At 48.0% G+C, this 23,206-nt stretch overlaps 1 protein-coding gene across 1 annotated transcript in view; it reads right to left on the bottom strand.

The window, feature by feature from the left end:
• The window catches only part of RNF10 (ring finger protein 10), a 263,755-nt gene that overhangs the window by 150,743 nt on the left and 89,806 nt on the right, over positions 1 to 23,206 (bottom strand). Inside the window, exon 12 of the mRNA XM_069215043.1 lies at positions 13,577 to 13,678. Coding sequence (XP_069071144.1) covers positions 13,577 to 13,678 — 102 coding nt within the window. The remainder of the gene's footprint in view (positions 1 to 13,576; positions 13,679 to 23,206) is intronic.

Raw genomic sequence — 23,206 nt, 5'->3', positions numbered from 1 at the left:
CAAAAATAAGGACACAGTCTGGATGACATGTTCAGTATAGAGTAAGGTCCTAAAGGGCCAAGGCTGGGGTGATGACAGGTTTTGGTGGTGGGGGTATTTAGGACCATAGGACTACCATAAACCCAACAATTTCAAGACTCGAAGAGTACAGTTGAATCTCTATAGAACTCTAACTAGTGTTCTGGGAAGTCCTTCCTTTATAATAGACAGTGACTCAGTCGACTTTGCAATAGATTCTCAGTGATCCAGGGAAGACAAAGGATGTGATCATATTTTGGTGAAGGAATCGGTTTCCACAACGGGCTGCAAAAAATGGGGAACCCTGGACAGGTTGCTAGTGCAGAGGGAATATGACAGAAGACCAATTTTGCAGGCAGCTATGCAAAAGTAGCGTGGTGTTATGGCCAGCAAATCTTTCCTGACTTTTTGGGGGTGGGGGAGCTCACTCAATGCAGGAGGAAGCCAGAACCTTCTTACAACTAAACAATTCTTTCTAGAACCATAAGGAAACGTTTTCGGATTGGAGAATGGGGCAGGGGCGGTATCATATGGGAGATGTGTGAAATGCATTGACTGCATGTTTGAAGAATGACTGTAGTTCTCAAGTTTGTTGTAAATGAATAGGAACGTGTTTGGGTTCACTGGATCCTTTGAATACTACCCATGCACAGGATAGTGGTCTCTTGCTGTATATAGTCTCATACACCCTCCTTTTCCTGCACCCTTCGAAATGAGTGAACCAGATGGGCAGGGAGTATACCACCGTATTTCTTGTGGTTCAGTGTAGTTTTCTTCTACCAGTGAAACCCACCATTTCAAGCTTTATGGTACATTACTTTCAAAGTGTAGCAATTGCCGAAGCTTCTTAGTGCCCCGGCCACAAGTGAAAAGACAAAACAGACAACTAAATGTGTTTAAACGTCTTCAGAAATGAAGATTTGGCTTTAATAAGGAAAGGAAGAGAATTTCATTTGTTTGCTGCTGCAACAGATCAGGCTCACTGAACTTAACGGTTCTGTTTTTGGTGATTTCCCAGACACTGAAATTTCAACTGGAATGTTCACCTTTGAGAATACCATAAAGTAAATTTAGAAGGAAAGTCTGGAAATTATTGATAACAAAAAAGACTGTTGAACTATTACCTATGACTCGAAAGTTATCCTATGCCTTACAGGTAAACAGTGAAGCTGCTGTAGCACTGGTGAAGAGGGATCACTATGGACCCAAACTAATGTGTTAGGGTATTAAACAGTTTCATACCTGCGGTGAGGGTGTTCTCTAGAAGACTGGGATGATATATTTTTGTACATGTCCTATACTGCTCTGGTTGCTTAGTTTGAAATAACATGCTTCTTCAGGTTATATTTCTCAGTACCACAGTCTTTTCTCCAACTGTTGTCCTAGTTAACAATACTTGCTGACTTTATGCAGGAATGGTTTAACTAGCTAAATCATGCTTAGGTGCTATCTTGCTCTGGTGATAGTTCACCTGGGCTGTCAAGTTTAATCTTGGGGCCAAAAATCCCCGGTTCGTAGTTCAAGGTCATTTACTTCAAAGATTTAGCAGCTCTCTAACTACAGTAAGTGCTCATGAGTGCGGAACGATGTGCTTTTTTTTTCCCTATTAATAAGTTAAGTCCATCGTCCTTCTAAATTTTTCCTCATCCCTAATCATGTCCTTAAGTGAGTCCAAAACCTACCTGCTTATCTACCTAGCTATGGAAATCTACTATTAGTTCTTGCAAAAGACTGCAAGTTTGAAAAATGTTGTAAAGGGTTAGGGATAAGTATAAGCCATTAAACATCTCATTCTGCTAATTCATTATTTACTGAATCTCCCAAGCGACATACTTTCAATTAGAAAGGTCTTAAAGTAGTCCTATACTGCTACCAACACACAAGTCACCACCTTCAACATTCATGACTGGCTAAGGTGTTGACAAGGGTAGACCGGTCCAGCAGCATCAGTGTGCCTGCATGACTATGGTATAAAATTCAATTTAGATGATTGTACATCCAGATACCTCTCCATGATCCTACTCAGTCTGAAACCTGACTGCACCCCCATGAATTCAGATCAAGTAGCTGATCCAATGCTTTCAGGAGTCTAGAAGGGTATGGCTGCGCCATCCGAATAATGCAGGGTTGGAAATATGCGAGGGAGTGCTGGTGACCTCGAGGACCCCCATCTTCATGTACAGCTACAACAGAGGTAAATCATTAAAAAGTAATGTTTTACTGAAAACCATGGTCAAAGGAGACCGAGGTCAAGGAGGCATTGCCAGTGATAATCAGGGAGTTAGACTGCCTGGATTGTCAGTTTATTCTGCTGGGGGAGGGATTGTGAAGGTGTGTGCTGGTGGGTAAAAGGAGACAGGTGGACAACCAAAGTCACTTCATTTCCAAAACACTATAGTGGGTGTTACTTTGGCTAGAAAGTGTGGCTACTCCCTTTTACACAAACTGATCACTGCTCCTACTGGCATGGGGAAGAACTGGTTTGCAGATTGATGCCAAACCAGAAATGGAACTGACACCCAACAGCCCGGCTGTAGTGTTGAAGCCCCTATTTACATATTGCCCCAGTCTCACTGACCAATGGGTCGAAGTTCTTATGCAGCTTATTAGAAAGCACTTGACTAATTGTAACTGGCAGCATAACTCGTTAAAATAAAGTCCCTTCAAATAAATCAAACTTAGGTAGTGAGCAGTGTACATCATCAGTTTATATAATAAGATGTCAGCGTTGATAATAGTGAAAAGAATCTCATAGGTGTAAGCGTACCTAATGCAGATACAACAGGGTACTTTAAGATCTTGCACTTCTACAGCACTGAAATTTAATGAAAATGTACAGCTCGGATAAAGTGTAGAATACAAGGGAATTGATATAACAGTTATTGTCTATATTTAGAAGCCACCATGCACTGTTACATTTATTCAGTTTTTTTATATTTATTTAAGCTAATGTCTGGGCATTCCAGAAACCAGATCGCATCTGATAGACAAGGTAGCTGTAATGTAGGTCCCAGAATCATGATTACTAAATGTAGGAAGTTGGCTCTGTATGTGCTATTTCAAAGTAAGGAATAGCATGCACAGAGTCCAAGGGTTCCCCTTAGAGGTAAAATAGTGGTAAAAATAGATAATACTAATGCTCTATTTTGTGGTAGTGTGGTCGAGCAGTAGGCTTATCCAAGGAGTAGTGTTAAGCATTTGTTGTACATACACAGACAATAAATGAGATACACACACTCAGAGACAAATCCAGCCAATGGGTTTTGTTATAAAAAAATATATTTTCTTAGTTTATTTTAAGAACCACAGGTTCAAATTTAACATGTAATATCTTGTTTGAAAGGTATTGCAGGTAAGTACATTAGGAACTTTGAATCATTTCAATTGCATGTATACTTTTCAAGTTATTGACAAATAGCTACTTTAAAAGTGGACACAGTGCAATTTTCACAGTTCCTGGGGGAGGTAAGTTTTTGTTAGTTTTACCAGGTAAGTAAGACACTTACAGGGTTCAGTTCTTGGTCCAAGGTAGCCCACCGTTGGGGGTTCAGAGCAACCCCAAAGTCACCACACCAGCAGCTCAGGGCCGGTCAGGTGCAGAGTTCAAAGTGGTGCCCAAAACGCATAGGCTAGAATGGAGAGAAGGGGGTGCCCCCGGTTCCGGTCTGCTTGCAGGTAAGTACCCGCGTCTTCGGAGGGCAGACCAGGGGGGTTTTGTAGGGCACCGGGGGGGACACAAGCCCACACAGAAATTTCACCCTCAGCAGCGCGGGGGCGGCCGGATGCAGTGTAGAAACAAGCGTCGGGTTTGCAATGTTAGTCTATGAGAGATCAACGGATCTCTTCAGCGCTGCAGGCAGGCAAGGGGGGGCTTCCTCGGGGAAACCTCCACTTGGGCAAGGGAGAGGGACTCCTGGGGGTCACTTCTCCAGTGAAAGTCCGGTCCTTCAGGTCCTGGGGGCTGCGGGTGCAGGGTCTTTTCCAGGCGTCGGGACTTAGGTTTCAGAGAGTCGCGGTCAGGGGAAGCCTCGGGATTCCCTCTGCAGGCGGCGCTGTGGGGGCTCAGGGGGGACAGGTTTTGGTACACAGTCGTAGAGTAGTCCGGGGGTCCTCCCTGAGGTGTTGGTTCTCCACCAGCCGAGTCGGGGTCGCCGGGTGCAGTGTTGCAAGTCTCACGCTTCTTGCGGGGAGATTGCAGGGTCTTTAAAGCTGCTCCTTGAAACAAAGTTGCAGTCTTTTTGGAGCAGGTCCGCTGTCCTCGGGAGTTTCTTGTCTTTTTCGAAGCAGGGCAGTCCTCAGAGGATTCAGAGGTCGCTGGTCCCTTGGAAGGCGTCGCTGGAGCAGAGTTCTTTGGAAGGCAGGAGACAGGCCGGTGAGTTTCTGGAGCCAAGGCAGTTGTCGTCTTCTGGTCTTCCTCTGCAGGGGTTTTCAGCTAGGCAGTCCTTCTTCTTGTAGTTTGCAGGAATCTCATTTTCTAGGGTTCAGGGTAGCCCTTAAATACTAAATTTAAGGGCGTGTTTAGGTCTGGGGGGTTAGTAGCCAATGGCTACTAGCCCTGAGGGTGGGTACACCCTCTTTGTGCCTCCTCCCAAGGGGAGGGGGTCACATCCCTAATCCTATTGGGGGAATCCTCCATCTGCAAGATGGAGGATTTCTAAAAGTTAGAGTCACCTCAGGACACCTTAGGGGCTGTCCTGACTGGCCAGTGACTCCTCCTTGTTGCTTTCTTTGTTCCCTCCAGCCTTGCCGCCAAAAGTGGGGGCCGTGGCCGGAGGGGGCGGGCAACTCCACTAAGCTGGAGTGCCCTGCTGGGCTGTGACAAAGGGGTGAGCCTTTGAGGCTCACCGCCAGGTGTCACAGCTCCTGCCTGGGGGAGGTGTTAGCATCTCCACCCAGTGCAGGCTTTGTTACTGGCCTCAGAGTGACAAAGGCACTCTCCCCATGGGGCCAGCAACATGTCTCTGGTGTGGCAGGCTGCTGGAACTAGTCAGCCTACACAGACAGTCGGTTAAGTTTCAGGGGGCACCTCTAAGGTGCCCTCTGTGGTGTATTTTACAATAAAATGTACACTGGCATCAGTGTGCATTTATTGTGCTGAGAAGTTTGATACCAAACTTCCCAGTTTTCAGTGTAGCCATTATGGTGCTGTGGAGTTCGTGTTTGACAGACTCCCAAACCATATACTCTTATGGCTACCCTGCACTTACAATGTCTAAGGTTTTGTTTAGACATTGTAGGGGTACCATGCTCATGCACTGGTACCCTCACCTATGGTATAGTGCACCCTGCCTTAGGGCTGTAAGGCCTGCTAGAGGGGTGTCTTACCTATACTGCATAGGCAGTGAGAGGCTGGCATGGCACCCTGAGGGGAGTGCCATGTCGACTTACTCGTTTTGTCCTCACTAGCACACACAAGCTGGCAAGCAGTGTGTCTGTGCTGAGTGAGAGGTCTCCAGGGTGGCATAAGACATGCTGCAGCCCTTAGAAACCTTCCTTGGCATCAGGGCCCTTGGTACTAGAAGTACCAGTTACAAGGGACTTATCTGGATGCCAGGGTCTGCCAATTGTGGATACAAAAGTACAGGTTAGGGAAAGAACACTGGTGCTGGGGCCTGGTTAGCAGGCCTCAGCACACTTTCAATTGTAAACATAGCATCAGCAAAGGCAAAAAGTCAGGGGGCAACCATGCCAAGGAGGCATTTCCTTACACAACCCCCCCCCCCAAACGAAAGAGGATGAGACTAACCTTTCCCAAGAGAGTCTTCATTTTCTAAGTGGAAGAACCTGGAAAGGCCATCTGCATTGGCATGGGCAGTCCCAGGTCTGTGTTCCACTATAAAGTCCATTCCCTGCAGGGAGATGGACCACCTCAACAGTTTAGGATTTTCACCTTTCATTTGCATCAGCCATTTGAGAGGTCTGTGGTCAGTTTGAACTAGGAAGTGAGTCCCAAAGAGGTATGGTCTCAGCTTCTTCAGGGACCAAACCACAGCAAAGGCCTCCCTCTCAATGGCACTCCAACGCTGCTCCCTGGGGAGTAACCTCCTGCTAATGAAAGCAACAGGCTGGTCAAGGCCATCATCATTTGTTTGGGACAAAACTGCCCCTATCCCATGTTCAGAGGCATCTGTCTGCACAATGAACTGCTTAGAATAATCTGGAGCTTTTAGAACTGGTGCTGAGCACATTGCTTGTTTCAGGGTGTCAAAGGCCTGTTGGCATTCCACAGTCCAGTTCACTTTCTTGGGCATTTTCTTGGAGGTGAGTTCAGTGAGGGCTGTCACAATGGATCCATATCCCTTCACAAACCTCCTGTAATACCCAGTCAAGCCAAGGAATGCCCTGACTTGAGTCTGGGTTTTTGGAGCTACCCAGTCCAGAATAGTCTGGATCTTGGGTTGGAGTGGCTGAACTTGGCCTCCACCTACAAGGTGGCCCAAGTAAACCACAGTTCTCTGCCCTATCTGGCATTTGGATGCCTTGATAGAGAGGCCTGCAGATTGCAGAGCCTTCAAAACCTTCTTCAGGTGGACCAGGTGATCCTGCCAGGTGGAGCTAAAGACAGCAATATCATCAAGATAAGCTGTGCTAAAGGACTCCAAGCCAGCAAGGACTTGATTCACCAACCTTTGGAAGGTGGCAGGGGCATTCTTTAAACCAAAGGGCATAAAAGTAAACTGATAATGCCCATCAGGTGTGGAGAATGCGGTTTTCTCTTTTGCTCCAGGTGCCATTTTTATTTGCCAGTACCCTGCTGTCAAGTCAAAGGTACTTAAGAATTTGGCAGCACCTAATTTATCTATGAGCTCATCAGCTCTAGGAATTGGATGAGCATCTGTCTTGGTGACAGAATTGAGCCCTCTGTAGTCCACACAAAACCTCATCTCTTTCTTTCCATCTTTGGTGTGAGGTTTGGGGACTAAGACCACTGGGCTAGCCCAGGGGCTGTCAGAGCGCTCAATTACTCCCAATTCCAGCATCTTGTGGACTTCCACCTTGATGCTTTCCTTAACATGGTCAGACTGTCTAAAGATTTTGTTCTTGACAGGCATGCTGTCCCCTGTGTCCACATCATGGGTACACAGGTGTGTCTGACCAGGGGTTAAGGAGAAGAGTTCAGGAAACTGTTGTAGGACTCTCCTACAATCAGCTTGCTGTTGGCCAGAGAGGGTGTCTGAGTAGATCACTCCATCTACTGAGCCATCTTTTGGGTCTGATGACAGAAGATCAGGGAGAGGTTCACTCTCTGCCTCCTGATCCTCATCTGTTACCATCAACAGATTCACATCAGCCCTGTCATGGAAGAGCTTAAGGCGGTTCACATGGATCACCCTCTTGGGGCTCCTGCTTGTGCCCAGGTCCACCAGGTAGGTGACCCGACTCTTCCTTTCTAGCACTGGGTAAGGGCCACTCCATTTGTCCTGGAGTGCCCTGGGAGCCACAGGCTCCAGAACCCAGACTTTCTGCCCTGGTTGGAACTCAACCAGTGCAGCCTTTTGGTCATACCAAAACTTCTGGAGCTGTTGGCTGGCCTCAAGGTTTTTGGTTGCCTTTTCCATGTACTCTGCCATTCTAGAGCGAAGGCCAAGTACATAGTCCACTATGTCTTGTTTAGGCTCATGAAGAGGTCTCTCCCAGCCTTCTTTAACAAGAGCAAGTGGTCCCCTTACAGGATGACCAAACAGAAGTTCAAAGGGTGAGAATCCTACTCCCTTCTGTGGCACCTCTCTGTAAGCAAAAAGCAGACATGGCAAGAGGACATCCCATCTCCTTTTGAGTTTTTCTGGGAGCCCCATGATCATGCCTTTTAATGTCTTGTTGAATCTCTCAACTAAGCCATTAGTTTGTGGATGGTATGGTGTAGTGAATTTGTAAGTCACTCCACACTCATTCCACATGTGTTTTAGGTATGCTGACATGAAGTTGGTACCTCTGTCAGACACCACCTCCTTAGGGAAACCCACTCTGGTAAAGATACCAATGAGGGCCTTGGCTACTGCAGGGGCAGTAGTCGACCTAAGGGGAATAGCTTCAGGATACCTAGTAGCATGATCCACTACTACTAGGATGTACATATTTCCTGAGGCTGTGGGAGGTTCCAGTGGACCAACTATGTCCACACCCACTCTTTCAAAGGGGACCCCCACCACTGGAAGTGGAATGAGGGGGGCCTTTGGGTGCCCACCTGTCTTACCACTGGATTGACAGGTGGGGCAGGAGAGGCAAAACTCCTTAACCTTCTGGGACATATTGGGCCAGTAGAAGTGGTTGACTAACCTCTCTCACGTCTTGGTTTGTCCCAAATGCCCAGCAAGGGGAATATCATGGGCTAAGGTCAGAATAAACTCTCTGAACGACTGAGGCACTACCACTCTCCTAGTGGCACCAGGTTTGGGGTCTCTGGCCTCAGTGTACAGGAGTCCATCTTCCCAATAGACCCTATGTGTTCCATTTTTCTTGCCCTTGGACTCTTCAGCAGCTTGCTGCCTAAGGCCTTCAAGAGAGGGACAGGTTTCTTGTCCCTTACACAGCTCCTCCCTTGAGGGTCCCCCTGGGCCTAAGAGCTCAACCTGATAAGGTTCAAGCTCCAAAGGCTCAGTTCCCTCATAGGGCAGAACTTCTTCCTGAGAAGAGAGGTTCTCTTTTTCTGACTGTGTTGCAGTTGGTTTCCCAACTGACTTTCCTTTTCTCTTGGTAGGCTGGGCCATTTTTCCAGACTCCAGCTCTACTTTTTCACCCTGTGCCTTGCATTGTGCTCTTGTTTTTACACACACCAGTTCAGGGATACCCAGCATGGCTGCATGGGTCTTTAGCTCTACCTCAGCCCATGCTGAGGACTCCAGGTCATTTCCAAGCAGACAGTCTACTGGGATGTTTGAGGAGACCACCACCTGTTTCAGGCCATTGACCCCTCCCCATTCTAAAGTTACCATTGCCATGGGATGTGCTTTAGTTTGATTGTCAGCATTGGTGACTGTATAAGTTTTTCCAGTCAGGTATTGGCCAGGGGAAACCAGTTTCTCTGTCACCATGGTGACACTGGCACCTGTATCCCTCAGGCCCTCTACACTTGTCCCATTAATAAAGAGCTGCTGCCTGTATTTTTGCATGTTAGGAGGCCAGGCAGCTAGTGTGGCTAAATCCACCCCACCCTCAGAGACTAGAGTAGCTTCAGTGTGGACCCTGATTTGCTCTGGGCACACTGTTGATCCCACTTGGAGACTAGCCATTCCAGTGTTACCTGGATTGGAGTTTGGAGTGGAACTTTTCTTGGGACAGGCCTTGTCTCCAGTTTGGTGTCCAGACTGACTACAGTTTCGACACCAGGCCTTTTTGGGATCAAAGTTTTTACCCTTGTACCCAGGATTGTTTTGTGAAGAGGCTCTGGGGCCCACCCTCCTGTGCAGGTTTTTGGGGGCCTTTAGAAGACTCTTGACTATTTTTATTTTTGGCTGTCTCACCACCTTTCCCCTGGGGAGGTTTTGTGACCCCTTTCTTTTGGTCACCCCCTGTGGAAGTTTTGGACACCCTAGTCTTGACCCAATGGTCCGCCTTCTTTCCCAATTCTTGGGGAGAAATTGGTCCTAGGTCTACCAGATGCTGATGCAGTTTATCATTGAAACAATTACTTAACAGGTGTTCTTTCACAAATAAATTGTACAGCCCATCATAATTACTTACACCACTGCCTTGAATCCAACCATCTAGTGTTTTTACTGAGTAGTCTACAAAGTCAACCCAGGTCTGGCTCGAGGATTTTTGAGCCCCCCTGAATCTAATCCTATACTCCTCAGTGGAGAATCCAAAGCCCTCAATCAGGGTACCCTTCATGAGGTCATAAGATTCTGCATCTTGTCCAGAGAGTGTGAGGAGTCTATCCCTACACTTTCCTGTGAACATTTCCCAAAGGAGAGCACCCCAGTGAGATCTGTTCACTTTTCTGGTTACACAAGCCCTCTCAAAAGCTGTGAACCATTTGGTGATGTCATCACCATCTTCATATTTAGTTACAATCCCTTTAGGGATTTTCAACATGTCAGGAGAATCTCTGACCCTATTTATGTTGCTGCCACCATTGATGGGTCCTAGGCCCATCTCTTGTCTTTCCCTCTCTATGGCTAGGATCTGTCTTTCCAAAGCCAATCTTTTGGCCATCCTGGCTAACTGGATGTCCTCTTCACTGGAGTTATCCTCAGTGATTTCAGAGGTGTTGGTCTCTCCTGTGAGGGAACCAGCATCTCTGACTATTATTTTTGGAGTCAGGGTTTGAAAGACCCTGTTCTCCCTAGATAGGACTGGTAGGGGGGAATTTTCCTCCAAGTCACTATCCTCTTCCTCTGAGTTGCCACCCTCAGAGGGGTTGGCCTTTTCAAACTCTGCCAAAAGCTCCTGGAGCTGTATTTTGGTAGGTTTGGGGCCCATTGTTATTTTCTTTATTTTACAGAGTGACCTTAGCTCCCTCATCTTAAGATGGAGGTAAGGTGTGGTGTCGAGTTCCACCACAGTCACATCTGTGCTAGACATTTTGCTTCTAAAAGTTGGAATACTTTTTAAGAATCTACAACTGGTTCTAGAATCTAATTCAAACTTTTACAAACTTTTAAACTCTAAAAGAAATGCTAAACAGGATCTAACACAAGGCCCTAGCAGGTCTTTTAAGAATTTAGAAAACTTTTCAAATTGCAAAAAACAATTTCTAATGACAATTTTGGAATTTGTCGTGTGATCAGGTATTGGCTGAGTAGTCCAGCAAATGCAAAGTCTTGTACCCCACCGCTGATCCACCAATGTAGGAAGTTGGCTCTGTATGTGCTATTTCAAAGTAAGGAATAGCATGCACAGAGTCCAAGGGTTCCCCTTAGAGGTAAAATAGTGGTAAAAATAGATAATACTAATGCTCTATTTTGTGGTAGTGTGGTCGAGCAGTAGGCTTATCCAAGGAGTAGTGTTAAGCATTTGTTGTACATACACCTAGACAATAAATGAGATACACACACTCAGAGACAAATCCAGCCAATGGGTTTTGTTATAAAAAAAATATCTTTTCTTAGTTTATTTTAAGAACCACAGGTTCAAATTTAACATGTAATATCTTGTTTGAAAGGTATTGCAGGTAAGTACATTAGGAACTTTGAATCATTTCAATTGCATGTATACTTTTCAAGTTATTGACAAATAGCTACTTTAAAAGTGGACACTTAGTGCAATTTTCACAGTTCCTGGGGGAGGTAAGTTTTTGTTAGTTTTACCAGGTAAGTAAGACACTTACAGGGTTCAGTTCTTGGTCCAAGGTAGCCCACCGTTGGGGGTTCAGAGCAACCCCAAAGTCACCACACCAGCAGCTCAGGGCCGGTCAGGTGCAGAGTTCAAAGTGGTGCCCAAAACGCATAGGCTAGAATGGAGAGAAGGGGGTGCCCCGGTTCCGGTCTGCTTGCAGGTAAGTACCCGCGTCTTCGGAGGGCAGACCAGGGGGGTTTTGTAGGGCACCGGGGGGGACACAAGCCCACACAGAAATTTCACCCTCAGCAGCGGGGGGGCGGCCGGATGCAGTGTAGAAACAAGCGTCGGGTTTGCAATGTTAGTCTATGAGAGATCAACGGATCTCTTCAGCGCTGCAGGCAGGCAAGGGGGGGCTTCCTCAGGGAAACCTCCACTTGGGCAAGGGAGAGGGACTCCTGGGGGTCACTTCTCCAGTGAAAGTCCGGTCCTTCAGGTCCTGGGGGCTGCGGGTGCAGGGTCTTTTCCAGGCGTCGGGACTTAGGTTTCAGAGAGTCGCGGTCAGGGGAAGCCTCGGGATTCCCTCTGCAGGCGGCGCTGTGGGGGCTCAGGGGGGACAGGTTTTGGTACTCACAGTCGTAGAGTAGTCCGGGGGTCCTCCCTGAGGTGTTGGTTCTCCACCAGCCGAGTCGGGGTCGCCGGGTGCAGTGTTGCAAGTCTCACGCTTCTTGCGGGGAGATTGCAGGGTCTTTGAAGCTGCTCCTTGAAACAAAGTTGCAGTCTTTTTGGAGCAGGTCCGCTGTCCTCGGGAGTTTCTTGTCTTTTTCGAAGCAGGGCAGTCCTCAGAGGATTCAGAGGTCGCTGGTCCCTTGGAAGGCGTCGCTGGAGCAGAGTTCTTTGGAAGGCAGGAGACAGGCCGGTGAGTTTCTGGAGCCAAGGCAGTTGTCGTCTTCTGGTCTTCCTCTGCAGGGGTTTTCAGCTAGGCAGTCCTTCTTGTAGTTTGCAGGAATCTCATTTTCTAGGGTTCAGGGTAGCCCTTAAATACTAAATTTAAGGGCGTGTTTAGGTCTGGGGGGTTAGTAGCCAATGGCTACTAGCCCTGAGGGTGGGTACACCCTCTTTGTGCCTCCTCCCAAGGGGAGGGGGTCACATCCCTAATCCTATTGGGGGAATCCTCCATCTGCAAGATGGAGGATTTCTAAAAGTTAGAGTCACCTCAGCTCAGGACACCTTAGGGGCTGTCCTGACTGGCCAGTGACTCCTCCTTGTTGCTTTCTTTGTTCCCTCCAGCCTTGCCGCCAAAAGTGGGGGCCGTGGCCGGAGAGGGCGGGCAACTCCACTAAGCTGGAGTGCCCTGCTGGGCTGTGACAAAGGGGTGAGCCTTTGAGGCTCACCGCCAGGTGTCACAGCTCCTGCCTGGGGGAGGTGTTAGCATCTCCACCCAGTGCAGGCTTTGTTACTGGCCTCAGAGTGACAAAGGCACTCTCCCCATGGGGCCAGCAACATGTCTCTGGTGTGGCAGGCTGCTGGAACTAGTCAGCCTACACAGACAGTCGGTTAAGTTTCAGGGGGCACCTCTAAGGTGCCCTCTGTGGTGTATTTTACAATAAAATGTACACTGGCATCAGTGTGCATTTATTGTGCTGAGAAGTTTGATACCAAACTTCCCAGTTTTCAGTGTAGCCATTATGGTGCTGTGGAGTTCGTGTTTGACAGACTCCCAGACCATATACTCTTATGGCTACCCTGCACTTACAATGTCTAAGGTTTTGTTTAGACATTGTAGGGGTACCATGCTCATGCACTGGTACCCTCACCTATGGTATAGTGCACCCTGCCTTAGGGCTGTAAGGCCTGCTAGAGGGGTGTCTTACCTATACTGCATACGCAGTGAGAGGCTGGCATGGCACCCTGAGGGGAGTGCCATGTCGACTTACTCGTTTTGTCCTCACTAGCACACACAAGCTGGCAAGCAGTGTGTCTGTGCTGAGTGAGAGGTCTCCAGGGTGGCATAAGACATGCTGCAGCCCTTAGAGACCTTCCTTGGCATCAGGGCCCTTGGTACTAGAAGTACCAGTTACAAGGGACTTATCTGGATGCCAGGGTCTGCCAATTGTGGATACAAAAGTACAGGTTAGGGAAAGAACACTGGTGCTGGGGCCTGGTTAGCAGGCCTCAGCACACTTTCAATTGTAAACATAGCATCAGCAAAGGCAAAAAGTCAGGGGGCAACCATGCCAAGGAGCCATTTCCTTACACTAAACCATGTCAACAAAACTCCATGCTGGGCAAAATAGCAGACCGACTGCCACTGAAATGCACCGTCAAGACCGTCACTTACACTTTCCCTGCTTCCTGTTCTCTTCCATTTCAATCCTGCGCTCTCTGCGTCGTTCTTCTCTAGCTTTCTTCTGCCGCAGCCTTTTCCTCTTCTCAATGTCATCTAAAAAAAAAAATCAGCGCTTAGCAAACGGACAACCCAAAAATTGTGTTCATACTCTACAATATATTCTCTGCACAAAGTTGAAATCGCCAATACAATATGACTGGACTACATGAAAAAGGCATACAGCCCAAAGTAGAATAGTTTTCAGTCAAATGTTTAACTTGCTGAATGCCAGCAATGATTGGCTTCCTGAAATAACTCCAGCACAGTGTTCCTAAATGAGGTGTTGCTCAACTACAAGCAGCGGAGTATGTACTTTACATGGGCAAATGTCACAGTAGAGAATAGCATTCCCCTTCAATGGTAGTAAAAAATACTTTCCCATAAAAGGTCTGAGGTGCAGCAAATCAGACTGGCTAGTGTGTGCAATGTCCTTCACCTTGCACTACACTCTTCAAACCCAGTTCAGGTCTTTAAAATGCCCAACTCAAAGCAAATTCTCAATCTCAGCCAATAATAGGCAGCGCTGCTCCACTACATTGTGGAGTCACACTGAATCAGAGAAACACTGGTGCTTCATGGATCGATAACTAGCATGCACATATGGAAAGCCCCCTGGCTCCACAAAAAACATAGGGCCTGAGGCCACTGCGCTTCACCCGACATGTAAGCCACAGTAATGGTTTGAGAGAGGTTAGCACTACAAACTGGTTGACATCCTTCCTATCACTGACTACTTTTTCCCCTAAGGCAACAGGCTTGCTGTAAACACATTGATCAAGTTTTTGATCAGGATATGATAATCCCATATGACAAATTGAAGCCCTACTATGGAGTCCCAGAAAGAGAAAGCCTTCACGACCTCAAGATCAGACACTGTCACACATCCTTCTATTAAAACAGGCGCAGAGACACAGATCAGGCCCTGCGAGAAATGGCTCTTTTTGAAAGACTGGAACACAACAGAATCCTTTGCTTTCCTGGCATAGCCACCCCTAAAAGAGAAACTCCACCACAAATGATGGGACCTACAGCAATCCGTCACACAAGGAATGGGAGGAAGTCTAATACTGAGCACAACATACAGCATGTGTAGGAAAGTTCCTCTTTTGGCATGGTTACCCCCCACTTTTTGACTGGTACATGACGTAATTTCAACTGAAAGTGCACTGAGTTCCTGATAACCAGGTCCCCAAAGCCAGAACTCTTCCCCAAAACTGCCAGTTACCTCAATTGGGAAAACCTTTAGCACCCTTTGTAAGTCCCTGGTGAATGGTACCCCTGGTACATATGGCTTGGAGTACTAAAGGAGGTCCCTAAGGGCTGCAGCCCAAATTGTGCCACCTTAAGGGACGCCTCCACAAGCACATGGCAGGCTGCCATTGCAGGCTGCGTGTCCTGACAGACCAATGTGACATGACATGGCACAATCTGAGCCATGTCCCTTAATACTGCATGCAGTATATGGCACCCCTCTTCCATGTCCTCTTCATGAGGTTCTGGAGTTAGTGGAGCACCTAGCACGGATTCCTTACTCAGTGTCGAGAGTCATCGAGGGCTTGTTTGGAATCTTGAATTCCCTTAAGTCATCAGTGCTGCCATTCCTGCTTCTACTTTGTCTTATCAATCTCTTGTGCCTTTTCAGCATCAGGGACAGCTTTTTCTTCGGTGTCAACGGTTCAGTCTCAAAAGATTTTGATTTCGCAATCGAGGTCTTGCTACCATCAGTATCCTGTGATTGGTGGGCCTCTTGTTGGTGGCTGACCTTCAATTGGCGATTTGACAGAGGCTGCCTTGTAAGTTTTTTTCCTTCAAGGTTTTCACCTCAGTTTGTTAGCTTTAGAGACTTTCGGCATCCTTCACCGCATTCTTCTCCACTTGTCTCTTTTCGATGTCAGCTTCCAGCACTTTGAAGTCCAAGCATTTGCGTGCTATCTGTCTGCAACATTCTTGTCGCTGGACAGTCCTAGATTTTTAGCAACATTTGAGACTTCTGGCTGCTGGATATGGTGTTGTGGTGCTCTAGTCTGTTTTCAGCATCCCTTCTATGTTTTTGTACCAAAACGGCACAGGCCTTGCAGTTCTCATCTTAGTGGTCCCTTAGTAGACAAAGGTTGCATATCTCATGTGGGTGTTTCAGTGTAAGTTTGTGGCAATAATATGGGCAGGACCTTGGTGTTTTTTTTTTCCCATGACCCCTACACCATGCCTCAGTCTTCGTCCACGTGTTCTCAGATGAGGTCCCCTGCTGGAGGGGAGAATGAAGGGTCACTTTCTCTAACAGTCTTTAACTCTGTTTGACGACTTCTGAATTTTACTCCATTTCTCAGGCATTTCTGTGTTTTTTCAAAAAATTCAGAGCTCCTCTGTTGCTTCAAGACTCAACGGAGGAAAATCGAATCTGAAGATGGCTAAAAAAAATAGTGAAAGGGAAACAGAATTCTGGGCTCAACCACTAGATGACGGAATACTACACCGCATGTGAATTCAGAAAATGATTCATGCTTCAAAACCTGAGAATCATCTAGGATGACAAGCTCAACATGACAGCACATGTCAATGCAGTCAGCTCCTCGAGCTTCCACATTCACCAAAAGCTCCACAAGATTTTCAAATGGCTATCCCTGAGCACCAGATGCACCGTCACAAGCCCTCATCACAAGCAGATTACACTACGACAATGCACTCTATGCCGGGATTTCCCACAATCTCCTACATTGATTCCAAACACTCTAGAAGGTTTAATGAAACTCATCCTCAACCTCACAATGCACCCACATCTCAGGGCTCCACTGGTAACCCATTCACAAAATGGAGCAATTCAAACTGCTCACGCACACATACACAACACTGAACAGACCAACATAACTCAACAACTGCCTTCACTTTCATCAATCCAGACACCTATGCTCAGCTGCAAACTCATCAACAAAAGCAGAATGGGTAATGGAGCATTCTCCTACATAGCACCCTAGAACTGGAACAACCTCACTCAGACCCTCCTTATCCCACAAGAAGCTGAAGACCAGGCTCTTCGACTAACTCTGTAGGCAGGCACCCTAAACCTTAGACCTACACGTCTACTCAAGCACCAGGATACCCTCACGGGTGATTAGCTGCGCCATACAAATTACCATAGCATAACCCAGGTGTAGGAAGTTGGCTCTGTATGTGCCATTTCAAAGTAAGGAATAGCATGCACAGAGTCCAAGGGTTCCCCTTAGAGGTAAGATAGTGGCAAAAAGAGAATACTAATGCTCTATTTTGTGGTAGTGTGGTCGAGCAGTAGGCTTATCAAAGGAGTAGTGTTAAGCATTTGTTGTACATACACACAGGCAATAAATGAGGAACACACTCAGAGACAAATCCAGCCAATAGGTTTTGTTATAGAAAAATATATTTTCTTAGTTTATTTTAAGAACCACAGGTTCAAATTCTACATGTAATATCTCATTTGAAAGGTATTGCAGGTAAGTACTTTAGGAACTTTGAATAATTACAGTAGCATATATACTTTTCACATAAAACACAAATAGCTGTTTTAAAAGTGGACACTTAGTGCAATTTTCACAGTTCCTGGGGGAGGTAAAGTATTGTTAGTTTTTGTAGGTAAGTAACCCACCTACATGGTTCAGTTTTGGGTACAAGGTAGCCCACGTTGGGGGTTCAGAGCAACCCCAAAGTTACCACACCAGCAGCTCAGGGCCGGTCAGGTGCAGAGGTCCAAGAGGTGCCCAAAACACATAGGCTTCAATGGAGAGAAGGGGGTGCCCCGGTTCCAGTCTGCCAGCAGGTAAGTACCCGCGTCTTCAGAGGGCAGACCAGGGGTGTTTTGTAGGGCACCGGGGGGGGGACACAAGTCCACACAGAAAGTACACCCTCAGCAGCGCGGGGGCGGCCGGGTGCAGTGTGCAAACTAGCGTCGGGTTTCCAATGGTTGTCAATGGGAGACCAAGGGGTCTCTTCAGCGGTGCAGGCAGGCAAGGGGGGGGGCTCCTCGGGGTAGCCACCACCTGGGCAAGGGAGAGGGCCTCCTGGGGGTCACTCCTGCACTGAAGTACCGTTCCTTCAGGTGCTGGGGGCTGCGGGTGCAGGGTCTTTTCCAGCCGTCGGGATTTTAGAGTCAGGCAGTCGCGGTCGGGATTCCCTCTGCAGGCGTCGCTGTGGGGGTTCAGGGGGGACAACTTTGGTTACTCACAGTCTTGGAGTCGCCGGAGGGTCCTCCCTGAAGAGTTGTTTCTCCACCAGTCGAGTCGGGGTCGCCGGGTGCAGTGTTGCAAGTCTCACACTTCTTGCGGGGATTTCAGGGGTCTTTAAATCTGCTCCTCTGTAACAAAGTTGCAGTCTTTTTGGAGCAGGGCCGCTGTCCTCAGGAGTTTCTTGTCTTTCTTGAAGCAGGGCAGTCCTCTGAGGATTCAGAGGTCGCTGGTCCTGGGGAAAGCGTCGCTGGAGCAGGTTTCTTTAGAAGGCAGGAGACAGGCCGGTAGGTCTGGGGACAAAGCAGTTGGTGTCTTCTTTTCTTCTTCTGCAGGGGTCTTTCAGCTCAGCAGTCCTCTTCTTGTAGTTGCAGGAATCTAAATTCTTAGGTTCAGGGGAGCCCTTAAATACTAAATTTAAGGGTGTGTTTAGGTCTGGGGGTTAGTAGCCAATGGCTACTAGCCCGGAGGGTGGGTACACCCTCTTTGTGCCTCCTCCCAAGGGGAGGGGGTCACAATCCTATCCCTATTGGGGGAATCCTCCATCTGCAAGATGGAGGATTTCTAAAAGTTAGAGTCACTTCAGCTCAGGACACCTTAGGGGCTGTCCTGACTGGCCAGTGACTCCTTGTTATTCTCATTATTTCCCCCGGCCTTGCCGCCAAAAGTGGGGCCGTGGCCGGAGGGGGCGGGCAACTCCACTAGCTGGAGTGCCCTGTGGTGCTGGAACAAAGGGGGTGAGCCTTTGAGGCTCACCGCCAGGTGTTACATCTCCTGCCTGGGGGAGGTGTTAGCATCTCCACCCAGTGCAGGCTTTGTTACTGGCCTCAGAGTGACAAAGGGACTCTCCCCATGGGGCCAGCAACATGTCTCAGTTGTGGCAGGCTGCTGGAACCAGTCAGCCTACACTCTAAGGTGCCCTCTGGGGTGTATTTCACAATAAAATGTACACTGGCATCAGTGTGCATTTATTGTGCTGAGAAGTTTGATACCAAACTTCCCAGTTTTCAGAGTAGCCATTATGGTGCTGTGGAGTTCGTGTTTGACAGACTCCCAGACCATATACTCTTAAGGCTACCCTGCACTTACAATGTCTAAGGTTTGGCTTAGACACTGTAGGGGCACAGTGCTCATGCACTGGTGCCCTCACCTATGGTATAGTGCACCCTGCCTTAGGGCTGTAAGGCCTGCTAGAGGGGTGTCTTACCTATACTGCATAGGCAGTGAGAGGCTGGCATGGCACCCTGAGGGGAGTGCCATGTCGACTTACTCGTTTTGTCCTCACCAGCACACACAAGCTGGCAAGCAGTGTCTGTGCTGAGTGAGGGGTCCCCAGGGTGGCATAAGATATGCTGCAGCCCTTAGAGACCTTCCCTGGCATCAGGGCCCTTGGTACCAGGGGTACCAGTTACAAGGGACTTACCTGGATGCCAGGGTGTGCCAATTATGGATACAAAAGTACAGGTTAGGGAAAGAACACTGGTGCTGGGGCCCGGTTAGCAGGTCTCAGCACACTTTCAATTCAAAACATAGCATCAGCAAAGGCAAAAAGTCAGGGGGGTAACCATGCCAAGGAGGCATTTCCTTACACCAGGTCCTGAGTTGAAAAACGAATACTAGATTAAACATTCTGGACTTGAGGGGGAAGTGTAGGGCCAGAACACTGTATCCAGGATGTCTCAAATGAACGGAGACTCTGGAAAGGGTCAGGTCTGAATTCAGCACACTGATGGCGACACCCAGGTATGTTAATAGGTTGGCTGCCATCCAGAGGTACTTGACAACTTACTGAGTCAAGCTCTCTTTCAGCAACCAATTGTTGAGATATTGAAAGACTGGTATTTCCAACCTCCAAAGATGTGCCACCATCACTTCCATAGTCACTCAAAGGTTGCTGGTGACACCAAAAGGGAACACTGAAAATAGCAGCTCTGGGACTGCAGGAAAGGAACTTCAAAATAAACATCCTGCTAATAGTAAGCGGTGTTCTGGTTGCAGAAGCCCCCCAACTGTTTTGCCTGGTTTTTGATGCAACTTTGATGTGCATTGGGTTCCTGCTAACCATGCCCCCAGTGCCAGTGTTCCGTCCCAAAAAAGAGACACCTGGTCACTTGATCCCCAAGTGGCCAGGGGCTTCAGCATGTCTAAGTCCCTAGTAAAAGGCATACCTGAAACCTAGGTCACAGGTACTTAAGAGGGTCCCTAAGAGCTGCAGCATAGCTGCTGCCACTCCAAGGGACCCATCACCAAACTCATGCAGACTGCCACTGCAGGCTGTGTAACAAGGTGCTCACATAAGTGAAAACATGACATGCCACAGCCTGTATGCCATGGCCCCTAAATACACGTAATATTTGTAAGTCACCCCTAGAACAGGCCTTCCAGCCCGAAAGGATGTTTGGTATCAAACCTCATTAATAAACTCACCAATTCCAGCAATGGATTTATTAATACAAGCACCCAGAGAACCTTAGAGGTGCCCCCTTGAAAACCTACCAACTGCTGGTGGGCTCACTAGCTAGTTCTAGCCAGCCTGCCACCAACACAACCCCCATGGGCGAGGGACTTTGCTTTCGGGAGGTCAAACAAAAACCTGCTCTGGGGTAGGGGTACTCCACACCACTCCCAACAGGGTGACCTGCGAATCTGCAATGCAAGGCAGGCTTCAAAGAAGCCCACCGTCTTTGGTATGCAGATCAGGCTCTCCTCAGGAAGATGCCGGCTTCCCTGCTCCATGGACCATTTGGAACCTAGACATGCAGGAAACTTAGCTAGGCAGAGGCGTGCAGACTGGACACAACCCTAGGGTGACCAGCCTGAAGTAAACAGCCTTAGGAATTCCCCCAGCTTGTGTGGTAGAATTGGGAACTTTATGACAGGGTGATGCCCACTCCCCAATCGAAGTGGTTATCTAGGGACGTGTAGTGACCCCAAGGGTAAATAGTCCATTGGCTACTAACCTTCGCTCACTTAATGGCCCCTTAATTGAGAACTTAGAGGGCCCACAGATACCAGGAAAACAGATCTTTGCTATTCATGAAAGGAGTGGACAAGAAGCCTGCTGACCCGAGAACCAAGAAGCACGACTGACTTGGCGCCAACCCTACCAGCCTGCCTGCTGCACCTGACCTTTGAGGAGCAACTGAACTGTCCTGCCGATCCAGCATCCAAGAAACCCGGAGAGCTGCCAGTGCTTCGCAAATTGACAAGAATTCCTTCCTTGGAGCATAGGAGCTGCTTAGCTGCATCTGCAGGTAACCAAAGAAATAACTGAGGACTAGGACCACCAAAGCATCACCACTTCACCCAACCTGTCTAGCCAGAGCTGAAGTGGGCCAACAGTGTCAACTTGGTCCCCAGACCCACCAGAGATGAAGCCCAGCTTGTGTTTGCCCACTGCGGACATGGACGGTGTCTGCAGTCTGTTTCCTGCAGCCCCCACACCACCCCCTTTTGCTGAAACCACCTCCGGTGACAGAGCCCCAATGGTCCACTGCACCTCTGCACTTGAATGTCCCAGACTGAAAAGAGGGCCACTGCTGTCCCTACATCCCCCAGACTCATAAGACCTGAGCCCACTTGTTGGTTCAGACGGTTGGTCCCCCCAGTCCACGCCTGCAGGCCCCCCTCTACCGCCACAGGTGAGAGAACACCGGATGGTCCAAACCAACTCTGCACCCTGCTGCCCTGGAGCAAGAAGAAAGGACCACTGGTGTTCCTACATCCACTAGCATGGCAAGCGCTGAACCCAGTTGGGGATTCACCCTGACTGGACCCAGTCCACCCTTGCACCATCTTAATGACCAGTCTGATCCCCATAGACTTACGCGGGGCATCGGATGCTGAACTGCACCTGGCTGCCTCAGTGCCATCCAAGGAAACCTGTTGGTGTGGCCTAGGACCCAGCCATATACTTACCATAAATCCAGAAGATAGGTCCTGTAAGTCGCTGTGAAGTACCTGTTTGAGGTGTAAGTTCTCTATCTTGGAAAGTAATTACCCGATTACGGTGATCCTGAAACCTATACATAAAAGTATGTGTTAGGTTTATAAATTGGTGTTGGCTTTGAGTTTCTCACTGTATGTGTGTGCTTTACATGCTTAACACTACCCTCTAATATGCCTAACTGCTCGCACATTATCACGAAAAAGCATTTAGGGTGTCATTTGTGCCTGTCACACACCTGGCTTTGCTTGAACTCTGCACAATGTGCGTCACTTTGGTCCTCTATATAAAGAGCCAGCTTCCTACACTAATCTAATATTACCGTCTAGTTGCCTTGATTTACAGTAGACAGAACATGCACTAAAATTAGTATCTTCAACTTGCCTTTTTGAGAAAAATGTTCAGAGGCAGAGATCTAGAAGAGGACAAGTCCTCGGTCTTAAGTACCAGAAATTAAGAGTAGCCTCCAGCCCGGATTTCTAGCACCCTTTGTGTAGGACCCTTGTCCAAGACAGCCTGAACTTTCATTAGAATAGATAAGTGGTCCTCCAGAAGGCACTGTGAGGTAGGTGGCATGTTTGGAGGGATGAATATGAAGGGTAGGGCATAACCACCATGACCACCTGAAGCACCCATCTGTCTGATGTGATGCTTTGCCATCTGTGGAGAAAACCTATCCTGCCTCCTTTTGGGTGATAATGTGCTGTCATGGGTAAGCTTTAGGGGTTTCTCAGCAGCAGAAGGGGTATGCTTGGGCATCACTGGAGAAGCCTGTGGATCTGGTCCATGTGTGATGCTGAAGCACCACACTGGTAGCAACTGCCCGATCCAAACAATCTGTAGAGCCCAGGCCAGATATGACACTGCCGTCTTGTTGGTTTTGAGGTCATCTGGGACAGCAGGCAAGATATTGCTCACCATGTCCCACAATCCATGCGTAGTGCCACAGGAGGCAACTTATGTTCACGATTCTGAGGACAAGGCTTGAAACTGAACATTCTTTTCCCAAAGGCCTCAGATTGCTTGGCATCTGTCTGAATGCGTAGTTTGGAAGGAATTAAGGTTCAACTTAATAGTGGAGACTTGTACCAGAAGACTTTCTGGTGTGGGATGCTGGAGGAAGAAAGATGGGTCCTCCAGGGCTGGTCTATGTCTCCTAGCAATCTGCAAGCTAGACCAAGGGTTTACCTAAATTTCCGTCACAGTGATTCAGCATCTTAAAAACACAATAGTAACAGAAGTGTTTCTTCCGAATCAGACTGGGTTTGAGGTCGAGATGTGCACAACTTCAAACGAACTGGATTTGCTTCTTAGTAAAATAGGACTATAGGGTGTTGTATGGCAGCAATGCATTGGGACGCAGTGGCACTGCTCTGACCCAGCTGAGAAGTTGAAGGTAGCACTGGCTCAGAATTGGAGCAGACACCAGAGCTGGGAAACGAG

The sequence above is a fragment of the Pleurodeles waltl genome, chromosome 11 (genome assembly GCF_031143425.1).
Source record: "Pleurodeles waltl isolate 20211129_DDA chromosome 11, aPleWal1.hap1.20221129, whole genome shotgun sequence".
In the NCBI taxonomy this organism is placed as follows: Eukaryota; Metazoa; Chordata; class Amphibia; order Caudata; family Salamandridae; genus Pleurodeles; species Pleurodeles waltl.
The sequence above is the reverse complement of the archived record's forward strand: the minus strand, read 5'-3'. Positions and strand labels throughout refer to the sequence as shown.